Raw genomic sequence first — 23,558 nt, forward strand, 5'->3', positions numbered from 1 at the left:
TGTGTCAGGGTAGGTTTCCAATGCCATGCAAGTTAGGTGAATTGGTTGCACTATATTTCCAATAGAGTAAGTGTGAGTGTCCCAGCCAGTAAGGTTGCACATGCCACTGCACTCTCGGGGTTGCATCAATTAAGGACTATTTAGATGATTATGTATCTGGAGTAAAATCTGTGTTGAATTACTGATGACGCTGCACTGGCAACCCTGAATTGGGAGCAGCCAAAATTGTGAGAGAGATCGGCTTCCAAATGTTGATGATTTCATGCTAATGTTCAAAAATTGTTTTAATGTTAAACTTTTACTTTGTTGAGTCGCCACTCAGTGCCCACTGTAAAACCTCTCCTGAAAATCTTTGCTTCAAAACATAAGGAAAATCACTGCTTTAGTTCAAAATATGCAAAATAATATAGCAAATAATGTTTGCTGTTCACCTGAAAACTATCCAAATGATGAAATTGTACAGGCATATAACTGACCTAAAGTTTCCTTGTATTCTTCAGCTGTGGTACCAGAGACCAGCCCGGTAATGCTGATGAGTGTCCATCCAGGCAGAGGTATTCTGATCTCTGTAGTATTATCACTAACACCACTGGCCCCTTCCAGAACTGCCATCTTCATATTGACCCTGCACCTTATTACTACTCTTGTGTGTATGATCTGTGTCTCTACACACGTGCCAATGGCATGCTATGTTCAGCTGTTGAAGCCTATGAGACAGCTTGTGCCATCTTGGGGACACAGATCTCAGAATGGCGCTTGGGTCTGCGGTGTGGTAAGTCAAAATCACATTTCAGCACAGAATATTTTGTGATTTTGTTACCAGTGTTACTAAAATGTAGGTTTCTGAACTAACCTGAAAGATGACCTTTAGATAAAGTAGCAGGGAGGGGTAATAGGGTCCATAGGATACAAGTTTATTTTTTGTCCTCTGTGTTCCTGTTATGATTTTTAGAGTGAGAAACTGATTCCAAATGATTCAGTGGATGAATAAGCTGTCTGAATGATTCACAGTCATTATCTGATTTTTATCATTTTTATAACCCGTTTGACCAATCCATAGAAAAGAATGCAATTTAATTCTTATGGTCAGGTGGATGTAAAGTGTACTATCTGTGGATCTAAAAGGGAAAATTATTAAAAATGAAATGGCTCATTTAATTCACTAGAAAAAAATATCTTGGGGAATACAGAACAATAATCAAAAAGCCCAAAAATCTTAAGCTCTGGCTCTGTTAATATGACTCATTGTCTTTGTGTTCTATTTTTAGATGTAAGAGATCGCTGCTCTGAACTCAGCTGCTCTGAGGATGAATGGTGTGGGAAGAAAAATAGTGTTTATGGATGTTTGTGTAACGATGATCAACCCAAACCAGAACCTGACTCTTTTGGTTGGTACCAATCAACCAGAAACTATGAAATATCTCTTTTTTTTCTTCTTCTTCTTCTTCTTCTTTTTTCAGTCATTAATTGCCTTACTTTTTTGTTTTGTTCAGATTCCTTAGAAACCTGTGAAAGCAGCTCTGGCTCCATGTCGGTGTCTCGCTGTCAGCTCTTTGAGGCTGGTTTTCAAGCCGATGTCTTACACCTCAATGATCCCAGCTGCAAAGGAACAGTCCGGAATGGCAGAGTGGAATTTCATTTTGATAATGATGAACACATCTGTGGTACAAATCTTGTGGTAGGTTTAACTATGTGTTAACTATTCAAATACACCATCTAAATATGTTTAGTGTCTGTAGAACCAACACAGTTTTATCTGACCACTTAGGGAATCTCTATAAGACTTTGAGAAGTCACTAGAGAGGTCTGTAAGGTTACTGAATCTGTAACAACAAAATAAAGGGCTCAAACAGACTTCCCAAAGTCTCAGAGACATTCAGTGGGGAAGGGTGCACAACACCATGCCATAAAAGAGACTAGAACGTGTGCCCGCATTCTCCACCATTTCTTTTGTAACACACCATTATTTCACTCTACTGATGCAACATTTTGGGCTTTGTAATTTTTAATGTTATGTATAAAGTTGAACTAGTTAAAAAAAGAAAGAAAGAAGGAAAGAAAAAACATTTCTTTCCCCTTTTTTTAAGGCATGTCTATTTAAACTAAGTGCAAACAGCCCACCTCATTGGCAGATGCTATTTTCACTAACTTTGATTAAGCTAGACAAAAAGAAACACATCTGTAAACAAGAGCAATGGAATAGAGAGTAAGGCGGCTTATGATAGCTCTTGACGTGACTGACCAGATTTCGAATCAGCATTTTCCAAGCTCAATCTTCTCCCTTTTCCCATGCATATCAGCTCAGAGAGGTGTATATTTTTAAGAAAAACAAAGAAATATTCAAAAAGTGGAAATAAAGTGCCCAACAGGTGTTTAATAGTAGAAATGAAGTGTTTAACAGGTATTTAACTGGCCTATGATTGAAACTGGATGTGATGAGACATTGACTGCGACACGTGAAGCTCATAAACCATGGCCCCCTCCTGGACCTTCAAGGACTAATTTACTGATCAACAGGTTTAATATGGTGAATAGAGTTAGAAAAAGGTGTAGTGTGGGCTTTAGGAACAGAGACATCTAATGTCCCAATGAGGTAGCATACATTTATGATTATCACAGTTTTATAATATTATTACTAAAATACGCTAAGGTGCAAATAGTATCTGCCACAATTTGCACTAAATAGAAATCTTGAATTTAATTTAGGCTAAATTACAAAATGCTATATGTGTTGTCCTCAGGCTAACGGCACACACTTCATCTATGATAACTTTATTCTGGGGACACCGAGGTCAGAAGGTCTCATCAGCAGAGAGAAAATCCTGAAGCTTTCTTTCAGCTGTGTTTATCCTCAAACACAAACACTTTCCATGAATGTGGAAATCAACCCACTGGAGAGGTGGGAATCTTTTAAGCAGGAAAAACTAATGCAGAGTATAAAAATGAGTAAATATATGTGAATATACTCCAAGAACATATGCTCTTTTCTAAATATAGAATGAGTTGAGGCAAATACAAAATTCAATATAAAACTTGAGATCTTTTTTTAAATGGCTCTTGAATATTTCATCAGTGTTGTGCACAAGACTCTTCCCGCTGGTGAAGGCAGATATCGTGTCCGGATGATTTCATATCAGGATGATGAGTTTACCCGGCCCTTCACTGGTGCAGTGGATGCAGAGCTCGACCAGGAGATGCATGTGGAAGTTCGTGTTGAGGGGGTCGACAGGCGCCAGTTTGCCCTGGTGATGGACACGTGTTGGGCTACACCTGTGAATGATCCTGATTACAGCCTCCGCTGGGATCTCATCGTTTCAGAGTAAAGCAGGGCTTTTTTTTCCTTTTCTTTTATGCTTGGCCTTAACTCAGTGTAACTGATTAATTAATTATTTTACTGAACAAATAATAATCATATAACGTTTCGGATTGCCTTACATGCTTTGTCTTTCAGTATGTCAGAGCTAAAGCAAAGTATTCAATGTTTTGTACATGGAATGCAAATGTGTGATGATTTACAGCAGATCACGTTTGTATTGACTGTTTCAAATGAAAGAATTTGTCATTATTGATATTGTCAGGTGTCCCAATCCAAATGACGACACAGTGGAGCTGCTGCAGAACGGCGTCTCAACATCCAGCCGTTTCTCCTTCAGGATGTTTATCTTCACTGCAAACTCCACTAAGCTTTACCTGCACTGTGCTGTTCACCTTTGCCTTCTGTCCAGCAATCACTGCTCAATGGTCAGTTTACAAAGCCTCTCATAATTTATAAATTTGTGGTATTAAGTTTTTAAGAGAGAGTAGCTTTAGTATTGTATTTAGTATTTCAATATATGTTTTTAATATCAATCTAATTTATCAGTTATATTAGCAGTGCCTCTGTCTGTCTGTCTGTCTGTTTGTATTTCTGTATGTATATGGAGTAGTAAATGGTACTATCTGTTCCTAGAACTAGACTTAAAAAAATAAATAAATATGGCCCTAAGTTTTAGAATAGCCTACTGACTTACATCAGATCCGCCCAAACTTTGTCAATCGTCAAATCTATTTTGAAAACTTATCAGTTGCTTTTAATATTGCTTGATTTTCATTAGTATTTAATCATCTTTGACTTAAGTATTCTCTTCTATTTAACCTTAGTCCATATGTTTTCAGTTTTATTGTCTTTTATTTGTTCTAATGTTTTATGTGTCTTTATTTTGTCTGTTTATTTTGGCTCTTGTAAAACACTGTTTTTTTTTTTATTTTTATTTTTTTTTTTTTTTTAAATGTGCTATATATAAATAAATTGTATTGTAAAGGTTTAGAAATCTTCAGTTTATAAACCCTTATTGATCAAACACTAATAGCCTATATGTAGGGCTGGTATGATGTTTAATGTTCAAGGCTGTTAAAATACTTTTTTTTTGCTAGCCTCTTGTGGAGATGTTGTGCACTTCATTGTTTCTTGTTTGTTCAGTGATATTTAACAGGGATTCACACAGCTGGATTTTGCTCTTTTCTCTATCAGGACTGTGACTCTGGACACCAGCGGAGAGAGCGCAGGTCTCTGGACTTCCATGACAGTGCTTCCATATCCATGGGTCCTCTGATGTTGTCTGGAGGGAACACAGGTGAACATTTCATTTATTTTAATCATTTGTAATAAAGGTTACTGATGATTTTTGTCATTAATCAATGTTACATTTCATTTCATTATATTCTCTGTTCACAGATAAGTGGGTCCCAGATCAGGTGAAGGTATCTGAGGCTTCTTATCTGTGTGGTTCTCTGATGGTGTTTCTTGTTCCTCTGATGAGTGTCCTGACACACTTTTAGATTATTTTTACAACATTTTAAATACATATTATTTAGAATAGTTTTAATTAATGTTGAACTGATGCCACAGTGGTTGTGGGTTTCTAAATGTTTCTTTATTTCATAACTGATATATTTTATGTGGCATTAAAAAAATATTATTATTTAATCATTTACGATCATTTTTATATTTTACATTTATACTTTAGTCTCACTTGAGATGATGTGCTGCAAATCAAAGACCATCAGATTTATGTTAATTCAAATCATACAAAAATATAACTGGGTCATTCCTGTTCTGTGGAGATTTTATATAATAATCAGAAATCTAACTACTGTAATATCTTTTTTTTTTTTTTTCTTAAAAATTGTGTTGTTATATTTTATTCCGGTGTTTAGTATAAGGCATATATGAAAACTTTGTAAATTATCCAAATTGAGTAAAAATAAATAATAAATAAATTTGATGGTTGGACTCATAATTTGTTTTTCCTTTTGCAATCATTTTATTTCAGTATAAGAAATATTAATGATCATAGCATTATCTTTTTACTGCTATCTTTGCAATTGTTTTCCTTCTTTTCCATCATGATGCTATAATAATAAGCCTTGCTATTACTTTCAATTCTAAAGGCACTGAAGAATGTTGCATCACTGGTTGAGTTGTTTTTTTTTTTTTTAGAACGTAAGATGGGGTGATATTCAGACAGTGGTCAGATTGCCAAAAAAATGTTCTTGTATTGCTCTAGTTTTCAGTTATAAGAGGTGAAGAGAAACTGAAATTGAAGAGCTGGTAGGAAAGAGTGCAAGTTCACATTCAAGCAGTTCTCTGACACTGTCCTGGATTGACCCTGTTGTGTGAGAGCTTAACATTAATATCTGTTGACACACTGCTGCATTTATGCAACATACAGATAAAATTCTTTTAATATTTTTTTAAATGTATTATTATTATTAATATTGTTGAATGTTTTGTGAAAGTTTTTTCTATTATTAAACATTTGGATTTGACAACAAAATATAACAGATCAAATACTTAGAAGATTTCTACATTTAATCATAAACAATCAGTAATATTTCTGTAGCAATGACCATATTGTGTGATTCAGAATAAAGTGCTATTAGATAGAAGTATGACAAAGTATAAATTAAGATGAACTGCTCTAATATGAAGTTTTAAACTACAAAAAGTATTGATTGTGTTTCAGTTGATCTGTGTTAACGAACATGCTGCATGTGTGAAAAACTCTTTGGCCTGGTATGTCATGCTGCAGTATAGCTGATATACTCAGTTAGTATAACAGGTTTCTGAATGTGTCAGACATACATCAGCTAATTTTTCATCACACATCCATTTACCTTAGACACACAAATGCAAACTTATGATGAACATTTGGGTCAAAGTTGGGTCATTTCAATGCGATAAGATGCTAAAAGACAGAGTTTGTTTAGTGAATAATTAGAGAATATTAATCTTCTTCAATGTGTCTCTATAACATCTTTATGCATGAGGTTTGAGCTTCACTGAGAGCCAATAAATACAACCAGCTCCTAAAAGTGCAGAAACTGCAACCATCATATTTGTGTGATGATATAAAATAAAAAGACTGTTAATGCAGTGCTGACAGTCATGTACTGTATGTAGTTCTGGGGAATCTTGATGAACTGCATTTGCAACACGTACTGGAAAAAAAAACAAAAAAAAAAAAAACAAAGAACTGCACTTTTGTAACCTGAGAAGAATCATTCATTGTCCAGAATCCATTCTAGTGGTTTAAGCTCTGAAATGTGCAAAAAAGACAGTGAACCTGACTATCAGTTTTGGCTGCACAAACAAGGAAAGTTCTTCTCATGAGATGCTGGGATGCTCATAAGATCATAACCAGGCTGTAGATCAGAGGATGAAACAAAATGTTGTTGTTGTTGTTTCTTCATATTTGTGCCAGATGTACTGTGTGTAAATTGAAACTCATGCTCAAACTTATGAACAAAGCATTTATTAAATAATATTTAAAATACACTCCTGTTCATTGTTAATGCATGCTTCTTCATAATACATCACCATGAGCATGTATTCAACTTGTTAAAAATGTATTAGCATACGTACATTTTAATACTAACCTGGATTTGCTGAAAATGCTGTAACAGTGTTGATTCTTAGTTCATGTTCACATAATGCATTAACCTCTTCCCGTTTTGACAAGGGAGAAAAAGATATATTACATTTTTTTTCTCTCGATTGTTAACACACTGTAACTGATTCACTTGGCTCAATTTCCCAAACCATTCTTTCAGTTCTTAAGACAATACATTTCTTAAACTGTAAACACATTTCACCTGTTTTCACACACACATACAATTTTCTCTATGTTTTCTGCAAAACTTTACACAAAAAAATTATATAATTTTTAATGTTCTCATTAGGAAGACACAAGTACACAAGTAACATATAATTAACAAGTATTATAATTACCTCAAGCTGTCACAGTGTATACTCAATTAACACAAATTTATCCATGCATAAACATTATGTAGCAAAACTGACACACTAATCAGAATCTCAGGGTAATATAAATAGGGCCACAGGTGATTATGTGCTTTGGAAAATGCATCCTAACACTGGTGGAAGTGTCACCGAACAATGACTCTATTTTCTTTTGTAGCGCTGCTTTACAGCAGAATTGAACTCTGCATCATTAATTCATTGTTTTCCTGTTACCTCCATAAAGCTTTTTTCTTTTCTTTTTCTTTTTCTTTTTTTTTTTTTTTATGATGAACTTGTGCAATGTGCAGGTGAGGCATGTGGAACATTCCTGAAGAAATGTTGCTCCTCTGGTAAACCGTTGAATATAATGTTCACTTCCTTAAAGAGATCAGAGCTGATTCTTTACTTCAAATTAAATTATAAACCCATGCGACGTGCACATCTTACGTGCACAATTATGACATGCTCTCGCTTTACCAGCATTTGTCTGTTTGGCCTAATTATATGTATTTTATGTGGTCTCTGTAAATTAGATTCCATGATTAGCATTTGTTTCTGTTTCTCACTGTTTTTTTTTTTTTCCCTTCATTGTCGATATCCAAATATTAGACACCCATTTACCTAATGCTAATCTGCAAACTAGCATGCCAGTTGTTTTAAAAGACATTATACTTTAGGGCTTATGTTTCAGGTGTTATGTGCATTCAAAATAAATTTGATATGTATTTCTGCATTCCTGTTATAATCTTGCTAGTTTGCACATCTTACAAACCCCGTCTTATATGACCACTGGGTGCATCCTTCCAGATGACTTATTGATGAACTCTAAAGCTTTTAATATAACCATTAATTACTTTACAATCGCTAGAACACATTTCTCAATACTTAAGTCAGTTTTCCAGAAGTGTTCACACTGTTCTCCTAACCAAATTTTAAATTGCCACAGCAGTTCATTTTTACATTCAAAATGCACCAAAACACTTCATTCATGTCTCAAGTCAATTCATTCTTTCAGAACACTAGCAAAGGATTCATCCAATAAACACTTTATCAGTCATAAAACACAGACCTAAAACACACTGCTTCTAATTCACTGGGGTTTATGTTTACAGTACAGTACAAAATTATTCATTCATTTCCCCTTATATAGAGATGGTAATTAAATTGAAAGATTAACACTGGTTTAGGTGTTCAATTACATCTTATTGCTTTGATATTATTAGATTTTTTGCAAACACTTTATTTTACAGTGTCATTAGCTGCATCTCATTTCGGAGGCTGCGTCCTCCGGAGGTCACATTTGAAGGCTGCATACGTCAACACGGATGTCTTATTTAAGAGAAGTAACCATAATAAAATTGATGGTTATTGATGAGGTGTAAAATACTGTATTTTCTTTCTTACTTTGCAATCCAACGGTTATTTTTCTTAAATGACACCGCCTCAATGATGGATGCAGCCTTCAAATGTGACCTCCAGAGGATGCAGCCTTCGAAATGAGACACAGCTATTGTTACATATGTTACATGTAGTATATCGTAATAATCGAATTATAGTTAAGAGTTTTGAAAAAGTGACATAAGTATTAAGAAATGCATAAAGCGACTGTAAAAAACTGTAAACTAATATTTAATTACCATCATTAAATTGACATGAATCTTTCCAGTGACCTTTGGGTCACTCACTGGGTGTTTTAAGGTACTATTTTTGTACATTTGCTTTTGGAAAACTGTGCTTAACAAATCAAACTGGCCTGTCATCATTCCTTCTCTACTCACATCTATTCAAGCAGAGAGTGAAAGCATGCAGGTGTACACAGGGAAACAATCAGTTCAAATAACAAATATCTCAATGTCACATGAAAAACTGGTTTAAGCTATTGTTGATAAATTACTTTAGTTCCAGTAATGATCCACCCACAGTTAATAAAGGCGCTGATTGATTGTGAGAGCTGCAGTTCAGCATCACTGAACCTCCCTGAATCTCACTGAGTTTGCTCTGCAGCAGCATCTGACCTCAGGTAAAGATATTTCTGTTTTATCCCATTGGGACACCAGATTTTGATGGATCCCAATTATTTTGTAAAGTTTGCCCGTTTCTCATATATTTTTAAAATGGACCTTTTATTTAAGTATCTGCAAATTTTATAGTTGTTTTACAAATGTGCGCAACAAAGAAAGAATAAAATATAACAAAATGTAAGAAACATATTTCGTGTGTATGTCGTATATGTGTGTGTGCAGGTGGCGTTCGTCACAATGAGGTTTCTGATCTCACTGTGTGTGTCTCTACTGCTGCTGATTAATGGTGAGTGTTTTATAATCTGTCTGTAAAATGACTGAATATTTTCCCAATAATAAATAATTATGCTTTAATTATGTCTTTAACAGGTGAAATAATCAATGGACAAACAACAGGTACAATCATTCTTTCACTTCAATTAATCTTCAATTTATCCAATTAAAAAATGCAGAAATAAAAGTAGCGGAAATAATTCATATGGTGAAAGAGTTTTCCAATTGATATAAAACCTCATAACATTTTAGCACAAATTGAAATTCATATACTGTAAAAAATGTAGAAGTAAAAGACTGTAAAAATGCGACAGTAAAAACGTAATTGGTTAACAGTAATTTCCTGTACTATATAAAGGGAAAATTGTATTAAATCTAATGTTACATTTCAATAAATGCTGTTAAATTTACCATTTTAAAAAAAAAAAAAAAAAAAAAAGTGCATGAAACTGCGTGCAGCTTCCTTATATTAGTATTTAGCTCGGCTTGTGTAAAAGCTATTTGTGATGTACTTTGATTCATCTTGTCTTTCTCTTTACCACAAGTGTTACTATGGGTGGATGTCAGTATGTGTAAAATGCACAAAAAAGTGTGATTTTAGAAGCAGAAGTGCCTGGCTAATATATATATATATATATATATATATATATATATATATATATATATATATATATATATATATATATATATATATATATATATATATTGTGAAATATTATTACAATTTAAAATAACTGTGTACTATTTAAATATATTTGACAAAGTAATTTATTCCTGTGATGCAAAGCTGAATTTTCAGCATCATTACTCCAGTCTTCAGTGTCACATGATCCTTCAGAAATCATTCTAATATGCTGATTTGCTGCTTAAGAAACATTTATGATTATTTTCAATGTTGAAAACAGTTGTGTACTTTTTTTTTTCAGGATTCCTTGATTAATAGAAAGTTCAAAAGAACAGCATTTATCTGAAATACAAAGCTTCTGTAGCATTATACACTACCGTTCAAAAGTTTGGGTCAGTAAGAATTTTTTTTTAAAGAAATTAAAGAAATTAATACTTCTATTCAGCAAGGATGCATTAAATCAATCAAAAGTGGCAGTAAAGACATTTATAATGTTACAAAAGATTAGATTTCAGATAAACGCTGTTCTTTTGAACTTTCTATTCATCAAATAATCCTGAAAAAAAATATTGTACACAAATATTTTGTACAATTGTACACATTAAATGTTTATTGAGCAGCAGATCAGCATATTAGAATGATTTCTGAAGGATCATGTGACACTGAAGACTGGAGTAACGATGCTGAAAATTCAGCTTTGATCACAGGAATAAATTACTTTGTCAAATATATTCAAATATAAAACTATTTTATTTATTTTAAATTGTAATAATATTTCACAATATTACGGATTTTTACTGTATTTTTAATTAAATAAATGTAGCCTTGGTGAGCAGACAAAACTTCTTTTAAAAACATTAAAAATCTTAGTGGTATATGTACTGTATATATATATATATATATATATATATATATATATATATATATATATATATATATATATATATATATATATATATATATACTGATGGTTTCTCATATATGTATAACAACTCGCTCTGCACTCAGGGTGTAATGTTTTGGTGGAGGTGGAATGAAGGCATACAGCAGGAGTGAGAATCTAAATACAGTACAATAATATTTATAATCTAAGGTCTTATAATCCATACCAGGCAGAGGGTCAAGCACATTTAATCAGTCCGTACATACACTCCATGAAGAGAAGACAGGAACAAGGAATCCATGACTCATGAATAACAAAAAGAACACCAGAACAACTCAAAATGGCAACAGAAAATAAAAAAAATAAAACTTCATAAATACAGGGTAATAAATGAGAAACAAGACAGCTGAAACAGTTAACAAATAATGAGCAGGGGATACTGGGAAATTAAGTCTGGGAATAACAGTCTATGGAAACAATGAGGGACGAGGCTGTCATCTGCTGGTTCTTAAGAGTACTGCAGCTGACAGACGTGACACATGGATAAAAAGGTGGAGAAATCTATTACAGGATTAGTCCACTTTCAAATAAAAAAATCCTTATAATTTACTCACCCCCATGTCATCCAAGATGTCCATGTCCTTCTTTTTTCAGTCGAAAGGAAACTAAGGTTTTTGATGAAAACATTCCAGGATTATTCTCCTTATAGTGGACTTCAATGGCCTCAAGATGGTTGAAGGTCAAAATTAGTTTCAGTGCAGCTTCAAAGGGCTTTAAATGATACCAGACGATGAATAAGGGTCTTATCTAGAAAACGATCGGTCATTTTCTAAAAACAAAAAAAACAAATGTATATGCTTTATAACCACAAATGATCGCCTTGCAAGTGCTTCCACCATTCCGCGTTCCGTATTCTTAAAAAAGTTTACGCTGTATGTCGTCCGCCTTCCCTATGGAATTAGTGCCATGTCCATTCAAGTTGAATAGGGAAGGCGGAGGACATACAGCGTAAGTTTTTTAAGAATAGGGAACGCGGAATGGTGATCATTTGTGGTTATAAAGCATATACATTTGTATTTGTATTTTTTTTTTTTTTTAAATGACCGATCGTTTTTCTAGATAAGACTCTTATTCCTCGTCTGGTATCGTTTAAAGCCCTTTGAAGCTGCACTGAAACTAATTTTGACCTTCAACCGTTTGGAGGCCATTGAAGTCCACTAAAGGAGAATAATCCTGTTTTCATCAAAAACCTTAATTTCTTTTCGACTGAAGAAAGAAGGACATGGACATCTTGGATGACATAGGGGTGAGTAAATTATAAGGATTTTTTTAGTTGAAAGTGGACTAATCCTTTAACAATCAATGCAACACGCCCTCCCCTGCAATTATCTCACACACAACTAATATACCTTACACAGTGCACAAAGGCCTGGTTTCACAGACAGGGCTTAGATTAAGCAAGGATTAGGTCTTAGTTCAATTAGAACATTTAAGTAATTTTTTTAAATGTGCCCTAAGTAAAATCATTACTGGTGTGCGTATTGAGACAAAACAATGACAGTGAAATATTTTAAGATATGTCAGTACAGGTTACTTCTAAAACAGTGGGGTAACTTTGTTTTAAAAAGTGGGTTGGACAGGAATGTGTGTGGTGGTGGTAGTATTGTAATTATATATTACAATAATAAATGCACAAAATGTATTGACATAGAGCTCATGTTTTAATAGTTTAATCCTATCTACTATAATACAATATATTGTTAGTGTCAAGAGTGTTTACATTAGTCAATAAATACGTGTATGCATTAAATATTAGCCTATATTCTCCTAAATGTTTGTTCAGGGTTCCAGGGATTCTGGGCTGTAATCCACCCATCATTTTTTTCTCATTAAAACCAAAGATGTTCATCAATGATTGTACATCAAAGCAGGGACACATTTATGTGCATTTTGTTTTGTGATTTCACCGGAATGAATATAGATTCTCCGCAACAGCATTAAGCGATTGATTGAAGCGATCGTCCATGTGAAGACTGCGCAGTAGCTCCAAGAGAACACTGTTGGGCCACTGATAACAGCAGCATCAAGAACTCAGCAATTTCCAAGCCAATATCTATTGACAGCATGCTCACAGAAGTACAACAATAAACCATTTGCTGCTGCATGGACAAAACTGAAAAGCAATCCAGCTTATGCTTGGACTCCACCAGATTATAAACAAACATGACGCTTAGTATTAACTGATGATTCTTTTAATGTGACTCAGACACACAAGCTTTTGAATCAACCGCACACATTTAGCATTGCTAATAACCATTGCTCTTGAAAATTAAAGCGTCATTGAGTAATACCACTAGATATAGTGGACGCTGATAAAGCACAATGATCTGATGGGGTATTTTGAGCTAACACTTTACATACACACTCTGGGGATGTCAGAGACTTATTTTACATCTTATGAAAATGGCATTATATGAGCCCTTTAATTGATCACCCTCATGTTGTTCGAAACCTTTCGTTCATCTCTGGAACACAAATGAAGATCTTTTTGATGGAATCTGAGTGATGTCCGTCCCTCCATTGAGTGCCTTTGCCACTTTATATTTGGCACTTCAAAAAGTGCATAAAAATATGAAATATATATATATATATATATATATATATATATATATATATATATATTTTTTTTTTTTTTTTTTAAATATACATAAGCAAACATTTTTACCTTTTTTAAACTATACTGTTACAACTTTTTTTTTTTTTTTTCTACAATAATCTGTGAAGTGTTCCCTTTAAAAAGATACTTTCCACTTCAAGAAGCGTGAAGTTTGCTAGTGCCTGTCTAAAATTGGAGTGGAACGCAGGACTAGACAAGAGGCTTGTTCGAGACGCCTCGGTGCTACACAGACCGATCGGTGTATGACATCAAAGTACCACGAGAGTGATTGGAGAGCATACGACTTCTTATGCTTTTGAATCGCTCTTGCGGTACTTTGATGTCATACACCGATCGGTCTGCGCAGCGTCGATGCGTCTTGAACAAGCTTAAAGGATTAGTTCACTTTCAAATTAAAATTTCCTGATAATTTACTCACCCCCATGTCATCCAAGTTGTTCATGTCTTTCTTTCTTCAGTCAAAAAGAAATTAAGGTTTTTGATGAAAACATTCCAGGATTTTTCTCCATAAAGTGGACTTCAATGGGCACCAAACAGTTGAAGGTCAAAATTACAGTTTCAGTGCAGCTTCAAAAAGTTCTACGCGATCCCAGATGAGAAATAAGGGTCTTATCTAGAGAAACCATCTTTCATTTTCTAAAAAACAAAAAAACAAATGTATACATTTTAACCATAAATGCTCATCTTGAACTAGCTCTCTTCTTCTTCTTCTTCTTCTTCTTCTTCTTCTTCTTCTTCTTCTCTATTAGAATTCCAGCTGCTAAGTGTATTACTGCCCTCCTCAGGTCAAAGTTTGAACTAAATTGTCATATACAATATGCTAGTGAAAGTATAAAACAATTAGTTAAAACTTTGACCTGTGGAGGGCAGTGATACACTTAGCAGTGTCTTCACTGCCGGAATTCAAATAGAGAAGAAAAAGAAGAGAGCTAGTTCAAGATGAGCATTTATGGTTAAAACGTATATCATTTTAAAAAAAAATTTAGAAAATTAATGATGGTTTTTCTAGATAAGACTCTTATTTCTCATCTGGGATCGCGTAGAATGCTTTGAAGCTGCACTGAAACTGTAATTTTGACCTTCAACTGTTTGGAGGCCACTGAAGTCCACTATATGGAGAATAATCCTGGAATGGTTTCATCAAAACCTTAATTTCTTTTCAACTGAAGAAAGAAAGACATGGACATCTTGGATGACATGGGGTCAAGTAAATTATCAGGAAAATTTAATTTGAAAGTGAACTAATCCTTTAAGGACTAAACTAGAGGGCGGGACAAGAGGAACACATGACCAATACAAACACTAAACAAAGATAAAACAGACAAGATTTTCAGGGCAGGATCCTGACAATAACGTTGTATTTGGTGAAAACAAATATAAATACAGTTCCTAGAAACCATTCAAGTGAGATGTAGATGGCAACTCTTTTTAAAATATAGAAGGGTATAAAGGATACACTTGTTGTATGTTTAGTTAGTTTATCTAATCCTTTCTTAGTTTACCATCCCAATATCTTCACTCATACAGACACAGTTTGAGGTTTACCAGTACTCTTGTTTTTGCCACCTATTCATGAATGAGTGAACTGTTTTTTTTCTTTATTCTTTCAGAACCTACAACTTTCAGCTCTGATCCATGCTATGATTATTACACTCTTGATGAATACTGGAGAGACATACGACAGTATAACTACTATGGATATGATGACACTCTTGTTGAATGGAGTGGCTGGTATCGGCTGTATTTGAATGGAGAAAGTGCCCAGATGTCTGAGTGGTGTGTGAGTTATGCTGTATGTGGTGGTGAAACTTCACTGTATCTCAATGGTTCTCATCCAACACTTGAGGATGGAGTGGTGACCCGTGAAGTTGTGGGAACTCATTCATGGTGGTGGTGGTATTCCAATCAGTGTGGAGCCTACAGTTCCACGCCCATCCAGGTCAAAGCCTGTCCAGGAGATTATTACGTCTATGAATTTGTCAGACCCAACATATCAGCTTCAAGGCCTATGTACTGTGCAGGTATAATTTTAACTCTTATCTCTGGGATTTTTGTTATGATTTATTTTATTTTTTTTTTGTCACTACAAAGAGTAAATGCTCTAATCTGTTAGATAATTTAACATTAATCTTTTGCTTTTTGAAAATAAGCATGCTTTAACTAGTTAGTACTCACCTAGATCTCTTTGTGGCACAATTACTCAAATCACACTTTAGGCCATTTGTTCCATAATTAATATGTGTACTGTATATTGAACACATCATAATATTACAGTACAGTCCTTTCATATTTCCAGTCAAGTGCCCTATCATACACCCTTCACAACGCAAGACGTCACAAAACAGACCCTTTAATCAAGAGAATAGGGACAACTCTTTTAGACCATGCACCGGGCTCGTCAACCTTTTTTCCCGTCTTTAAACTAGCGGTATTGGACTGCCCTAAGTGCACTTGTGCCGTGTGCTTTAGACCATGCACTTAGATCGTTAAAATAGGACCCCAAGGTCTTTGTCAGAAAATAGCTATTTGTCAGAGTAGCTTTGGGGCACCTTGTTTTCAGACAAGCACGCACAAATGGGTGCAAATGCATTTGCTATTTAAACAATGGGGCACAGACGTGAAAATGATAACTGCGACGGGCTGAAACAAGCAAAAAACACTTGCGTCATGCCTGGCACATAATTTCCCATTTTACATTAGCCATTTGAGCATTTTTATATATATATATATATATATATATATATATATATATATATATATATATATATATATATATATATATATATATATATATATATATAACCATACTTTTGTAAACTCCATGACAGTTGCTTTCCAAAGCATCAGCAGTGATCCCTGCTACAACTATGAGTCTCTGGATCGTCCCTGGAGAGCCAACAATGAAAGTGGAGATAACATTTGTGATAACTCTTTCTCCTGGAATGGCTGGTACCGTCTTTACTACTATGGAATGAACATCCAGATGTCAGAGACCTGTGTTAGTTCATACAGCTGTAACACATACTATAGTCTGTGGCTCAGTGATCCTCACCCTCAGATAGAGGATGGAGTGGTGATCAGGGAGGTCTGTGGAGGGACTTATTGGAGTGGCTGCTGTGGATACAAGTCAAACCCCATCAGAGTGAAAGCATGTCCAGGCAATTACTATGTCTATGAACTTGTGAATCAAGCATGGTGGTGTTCAGGATACTGTACAGGTACTGTGCTTTTCTCATTTATTTTAGTATTTCAAATCTTTTAAAATGATTTCTGTCATGACATGAATTTCCTTCTTTTTAGATGTCAGCACTATTTCACAGGTGGTTTCCACTATAAGTCCAGATATATTCACAGGATCCAGCACCACATCGAGTAAGTTGTAAATAACACATATACACAAACACACACACACACACACACACACTTGTTTGTTTTGATCTCATCATCTCTCACTAACAGATTATGACCCGTGCAATAACTACAACATACTTGACAACCACTGGAGAAGCACACGCAATTACTGGTCTATGTATGGATACATATCTGATCATGATGACACTCGTGTAGAATGGGATGGCTGGTATCGACTCTTCATTAATGGCTTCAGTGCTCAGATGCCTGAATGGTGTTTTAATTACATGTCATGTGGAGGTTTTAGTTCTCTGTATCTTGGTGACTCTCATCCTCGGCTAGAAGATGGAGTTGTTTCTCGTGAAATTTATGGCTCCCGTAATGATCAGTGCAGTCGCTACAGATCCAACTCAATCCAAGTCAAAGCTTGTCCTGGAAATTATTATGTCTACAAATTTACCAGGCCGACTCTTTCAATCCCAGCTCCTGTATATTGTGCAGGTACAGTCATTCATCTTTATATTTGACATGATTATCATGAATTGTATTTATTTAGATTCATAGTATTAATTTGAATATATTTAATCTGCAATATATAATGTTCTTACTACTTTTTTCTTAATAGTGCCTTTCTCCACTCCAAGTGTCGACCCCTGCTACAACTATACCACTCTGGATGAGCCTTGGAGAGCCACTGACCATTATAACTTGGGCATGTGTGATTATAATGTGGAGTGGAATGGCTGGTACAGGCTGTACTACAATGGTGAAAATACTCAGATGCCAGAATCATGTGTTAGTCAATACACGTGTGGCACTAGTGACCCACTGTGGCTCAACGGATCTCACCCACAGCTGGAAGATGGAGTGGTCACCCGTCAGGTCTGTGCCTCAGCATGGAGTGGCTGCTGTACTTACACATCCCACCCTATAAGAGTCAAAGCCTGTCCAGGAAATTACTATGTTTATGAGTTTGTCAAGCCAATATTTTGCGGAGCTTACTGTATTGGTGAGCATTTATTCATTAAACTTCAGTTCTGGATTTTGTTTGAAAGTTATTGATGTTGATATAAAATGTTTCTAATACTAGAATCCACAAACCAGTCCATCTCATCAGCGTCTACAACAACAGAGACAATCCCATACATAGAATCCCTTACTCCACCAATCACAACCACTGGTAAAGTATTGTCTTGCTTCTTTTATAAACTCTCATGAGCATCTTTTTGGATGTTTTGTTGTTGTTGTTGTTGTTGTTGTTTGTTTTTTTGATTTCTTGAAATGTTCCTAATCACATTAAGTAAATTCATAGATAAATTAATTTTTGCAAAAAAGATGAGCAAAAATTACATTAGGAAGAAACAGTACAGCTCACAAATGCACAAATTATCCAACTGAAATATTAAAATTAGGGCTGACAACATTAACATTAACATAATACATGTGATTAATTCAAAATCCTTAACGCATTTAAAATAATTTAATGCAAATAATAAATTACTGAAGCATGTGAATTGCATTGTTAATGTAGGCCTAATTTGCGTCACGCAGTTAAGATGATTGTAGATGTCGGGAGTTTATCACACTGATCATCTACAGTAGTGTAAGCACTGGTAGGTGGAAATTTCTAACCCTGATTTCAATTCTCTGTTTGCAATCAGATTATTTTAAGACGCTAAACTCCGGGATTTTTAGTCTAGTGATAAGCAAATTCCTTCAAATATTCAAATGAATCCATTCAAATCATATATCAGATATGGCAGAGAGAAAAGACACTCACTTTACTGTCATATTCTGTGAGTGTGATTGTTTCTGAAGAGAGTGAGTCTATGTGAAATATAGACTAAATGCACTGTTTAAAGTCACTTAATATCCGCCATAACTGTATGTACATGCCCATATGGTGACCGTACTCTTTATCCTGGACATGGCCATAAAATGAAATGGTCCTCACTGCAGAACACAAGATTGACAGGGCGGGATCTAGATCCAAATCCTCCCACTTTACATATCCCTAAACCTACCCGACTCTGCCTCCTGGATCTAAACCTACCCATCTCCACCCCCTGGATCTGGATCCAACTCTTCCCACTTTACATATCCCTTAAAGGGTTACTTCAGGATTTAGCATTAAGCTTTGTATTAGTAGAATACCACTAGTATTTTCGAATTACCGTGCTTTCCCCCTTCATATCAGCCCGAGACGAGAGATTTAAGCATTTTTATTCTGTAAAAAAGCCTCTGATGATGCAAAAATCGTCATTTTGCTTCATCTGAGGCTTTTTTGGCCAGAGGCTTAAAACTACAGCCACTAATAGCAGGTAGTTCCGCATTTTTTCACCACGCCCATAAATATACTTCAGTGGTTCATCCGCAAATTTATCGGTCTCTGCAGTCATCTCAACAAATACAGCAACAGGCTTTTGTGGTAACGTTAGCATAAATAGATAAATAGTCTAACTCAGTTTTACAGAACAGTGGCTTTACTTTGATAACAGTCAACTTATATGCAACTTATATGTAATTGTCTATCTAACGTTACTTTGCTAAGTTTGCAGTTTTACTGCTGCCTACAACACTACATATAGGCTACTGTTTTATCAGTCTAGTATCAGCGAGTCTTACCTCTAGGCGAATACGCTTAGTACCAGATGCCCAGGCTGTTCGTCCTCTGGGAAAGTGAATATAGATGGTATCGCGGTGTCCTTCAGAATGGTTCTCTTCATTGCAAAGATATTTGGTTCGTAGTCCTCACGCTTGAAATGGAGACTACATATTCTGTGTTTTTTTAGGTTTTCTATAACGGTGTCATCTCCAAACTTCGGGTGTCTGATGGCCCGCAGCCACTGTTTACATCGCTCCAAATCTTTAACTTAATCGGAAAATTATGGAAACTTACTTGTCCTTTCCTGGTTTTGGGTGTTCATCCAGGTACAAAGCAATTTAGCACCATTTCGCTGTAAATGTATGAACTAACTCACGATTTATAGAATTAATATGTAACAAAGCAAGCCTAGTTGTTTGAATTTTCCTGGTAATGCCGCCTGTAACCGATAGGCGTGGTTTGGGCGTGACCTCGCAAGGGCAGCAAAACAAGTGCATTCTGGGAGTTGTTGTCTTTCATCCACATAAGTCAAAAATACATTTTCTGCCTTTTCTCAGTCTAGAAAGCTCCAAATTCAAAAATAATTTCACATTTCTACTACATAAATTACCAATTTTAAATACACATTCATCTTTCCAGGAGTGAAGTACCCCTTTAACCTACCAATCTCCACCCCCTGGATCTGGATCCAAATCCTCCCACTTTACTTATCCTTTAACCTACCCATCTCCACCCCCCGAATCTAGATCCAACTCTTCCCACTTTACATATCCCTTAACCTACTCATCTCCACCCCCTGGATCTGGATCCAACTCTTCCCACTTTAGATATGCCTTAACCTACCCAACTCCACCCCCTGGATCTGGATCCAACTCTTCCCACTTTACATATGCCTTAACCTACCCATCTCCACCCCCTGGATCTGGATCCAACTCTTCCCACTTTACATATCCCTTAACCTACCCATCTCCACCCCCTGGATCTGGATCCAACTCTTCCCACTTTACATACCCCTTAACCTACCTGACTCCACCCCCTGGATCTCGAGTATTCAGCAGTGAGGGGCTACTGATAAAAATTTCTGGCTTGGCACACATGAAGAGAAGAAACAACTTCTTCAATAGATCTGATAACAGACATGGAAGCGCATGCATTAAGAGAGTATAAAAGGCCAAAGTACACCATTTATAATACAAAAAAGCATACTACAGTATGTACTACAATCAAGCAGAGAGCCCAGAATATAAATGCAACAAGTTCAATTGTATGTTAAATGTTTTTCATGCATAGAAAATAATAGAAACTGCTTAATGTGACTTAAATGGACTAAGACAGTGATATGTAAGTACCAAATTCAGTATAAAGTTTGTTAATAAGATACAAGGCCTATTATGTACAGGAAAGCAGATGTGAAATATGAACGCAAAACACTTAGCACACTTCGTTCATATTCTGGGCTCACCTGCTTGCCTGTACATTCTATTAAAGGTGCTAAAGAGGATCTTTTCGTCGACTGAGAAACCAAAGACTGTTAGTGAGTTTTTGAAATGAACGCATGCATAAGAACAACCCCCCTCCTTCACAGCTCATTTCAAGGGAAAGCCCGAACTTGTGCACGAGTATTGGAACATGAGTGTTTACCACCGGCATTCACTGTGTCGTGTTAGTGGATTATTATGTCAGACTCACCGCAGGTAACTCTGGTAAAATCTGCAGTTGTTATTCCTGTCTCCTGACAAAAACATTGAATGCGGCTGATGTTTTTAAGGCCCTACCTCGTGCACAGATGATGTATATTAATATTATTCCTTTCAGTGCACCTAATAAATAGTCTTTTATCAGTTAGTAAAGACAGTTTCAAATAATATTGCAAAAATGTATAAAACAAAACATCCTCTTTAGCACATTTAAAGGTGCAGTATGTAATAATTTTGTCCGCTAGAGGTCGCTAGAGGCCTATTCAAAACAAAGGCGTAGCTTGATGATGGCAAGTTTGAGTGTGGAATCTTGGAACATGTGGTCTCCACCTCAACAGACAGTGCAATAGGACTTGTGAAGAAAACATGTTAATGGATGCGATTATTAACATTACTGTAGTATGAAGCAGAGCAGGATTGAGTGTTGTGGGAGCTGAACGAGGAGCTGGAGCGATTGCGCAACACATGCCTCACGAGCAGCGGAACTTTTATTATGCCACAATCGCCGGCGCTGCTTCCACTTTACCATATGTATCATATGTATTAACAGCACAATTTTTATTGTGAGGTTATGATGTAAAATTATGATAACTACACTGTAGCTGCTACAGTAAAATCTATCCAATACTGGATTTCGTAAGTGTCTGAAAAAGACAATTTTCACATGCCACCATTACATATTGCGTCATGCTATATTGCAATATAATACAGCAAATATAGTTTGACAGTAAATTATCAAATTAAATATTACTGTTTAATCAGATGATATGTAAACGATTACCACTTGTTCAACAAATATATACACTTGTGTACATTCAAACACAATAATTGGGCATACGTAGCAAATGCGAGTTCAACGATTTGCAAGAGTAGATTACATACAAAGTCAACGCAAAGACGCAATCAGACTGTGGATCAGACGCGTCCTCGCGCTGTTATGATCCCACTGGGGATCGAACTCGGGTCTCTTGTGTGTGTGACTTTGATGCAGACCACTCCACCACAGGAGATGATCAAACCCAAATGCAGAGGAATAAAATACAATGAGACCCCAATAATCTGAGTCTTGTCTTTTGACCTTTACTTCAAGAAGGGAATACTGAACATTAGCACAGTCTTAGGTAGCACATTAGATGGGTCTGAGCAGGTAACAAAAAACTCTCCTTGATAGGTTATCCAAAAAGGTTTTCTTCTTTCAAACAGAAAAGATCTTCTCAAACATCAGTCCAATGAGAAAATCAAGGAGTCCACAGTTCACAAAAGATGACAAAAAACATGTAATCCAAGACCAAAAACAGAAGGCAGAAAAGGTTTCAAACCCGTAAATCCTTAGGAATGACAAACGCATAGGCCAACATCAGGACTGAACAAGAACAAAAAAAAACAGTGAGGCCTTAAATAGGGTTTCCCATTAGAAGTGATTAAACACAGGTGAGGTAATTACAACCATTAAACAAAGAGAAATTAGTCTGGGTCGAGACAGCACCATCTAGTGGTGAAAATAAGGAATTACAGACAAAACATAACACGCGCGATTCTAGAGACGCGATGCCCCGCGTTTGGCGTGTATGCCCCATAATACTAATCGTGTTGATTGTTATAATGGCATACGTTTCCTGTAAAGATACGAATCAAAACAACTCACCTGTCGAGTAAAACACAAGTGAGATCGGCATCTCTTTCTAGGTGAAGTTTGTCACGAAGCTCTCTCCATCTAGAAAATGCAACACCGATATTGATCCTCGCTCTTTCTCTCCTCTTGTCCAAAACTCTTCTTGGGTCGTTTGGTTGGCCCGTACGCTTACGTTTACGGGAGCTGTCCTTGTCGACAGAACCAGTGGCAGATGGTAAACAGTAATTATGTTCCATAAATAAGTAACACAATCCACCATAAAAGGCGGTAACAAAGGGTAACTGACGTCATTGACAGGCGACTGCATTTTTGGATATTCTCCTGCGAATATCTTACAAATTGTAACTTTAATAAGGTGTGTACTGAATTTCGTGCTTTAATATCACTGTCTAATGCATTTATTTATTTATTTATTTATTTATTTATTTATTTATTATTTAATGGTTTTCTATGGGAGGAAAAGACAAAAACCAGCAGACATTTCACCCTGTAGCCCAAGACTGGTTGCCCA

General features: G+C 35.7%; 2 protein-coding genes across 2 annotated transcripts in view; both read left to right on the top strand.

Annotated features, from left to right (window-relative positions):
• LOC137008301 (alpha-tectorin-like) overlaps window positions 1-4,818 on the top strand; it is a 45,677-nt gene extending 40,859 nt beyond the window's left edge. Inside the window, exons 33-40 of the mRNA XM_067370272.1 lie at window positions 501-772; window positions 1,269-1,388; window positions 1,494-1,678; window positions 2,742-2,899; window positions 3,074-3,319; window positions 3,579-3,741; window positions 4,511-4,613; window positions 4,715-4,818. Of these exons, the coding sequence (XP_067226373.1) occupies window positions 501-772; window positions 1,269-1,388; window positions 1,494-1,678; window positions 2,742-2,899; window positions 3,074-3,319; window positions 3,579-3,741; window positions 4,511-4,613; window positions 4,715-4,818 (1,351 nt within the window). The remainder of the gene's footprint in view (window positions 1-500; window positions 773-1,268; window positions 1,389-1,493; window positions 1,679-2,741; window positions 2,900-3,073; window positions 3,320-3,578; window positions 3,742-4,510; window positions 4,614-4,714) is intronic.
• A 12,395-nt stretch (window positions 4,819-17,213) lies between these two features.
• LOC137008302 (alpha-tectorin-like) overlaps window positions 17,214-23,558 on the top strand; it is a 39,139-nt gene continuing 32,794 nt past the window's right edge. Inside the window, exons 1-3 of the mRNA XM_067370273.1 lie at window positions 17,214-17,613; window positions 17,738-18,121; window positions 18,203-18,292. Coding sequence (XP_067226374.1) covers window positions 17,289-17,613; window positions 17,738-18,121; window positions 18,203-18,292 — 799 coding nt within the window. The 5' untranslated portion in view covers window positions 17,214-17,288. The remainder of the gene's footprint in view (window positions 17,614-17,737; window positions 18,122-18,202; window positions 18,293-23,558) is intronic.

Source organism: Chanodichthys erythropterus, chromosome 19 (genome assembly GCF_024489055.1).
Source record: "Chanodichthys erythropterus isolate Z2021 chromosome 19, ASM2448905v1, whole genome shotgun sequence".
Taxonomy (NCBI): Eukaryota; Metazoa; Chordata; class Actinopteri; order Cypriniformes; family Xenocyprididae; genus Chanodichthys; species Chanodichthys erythropterus.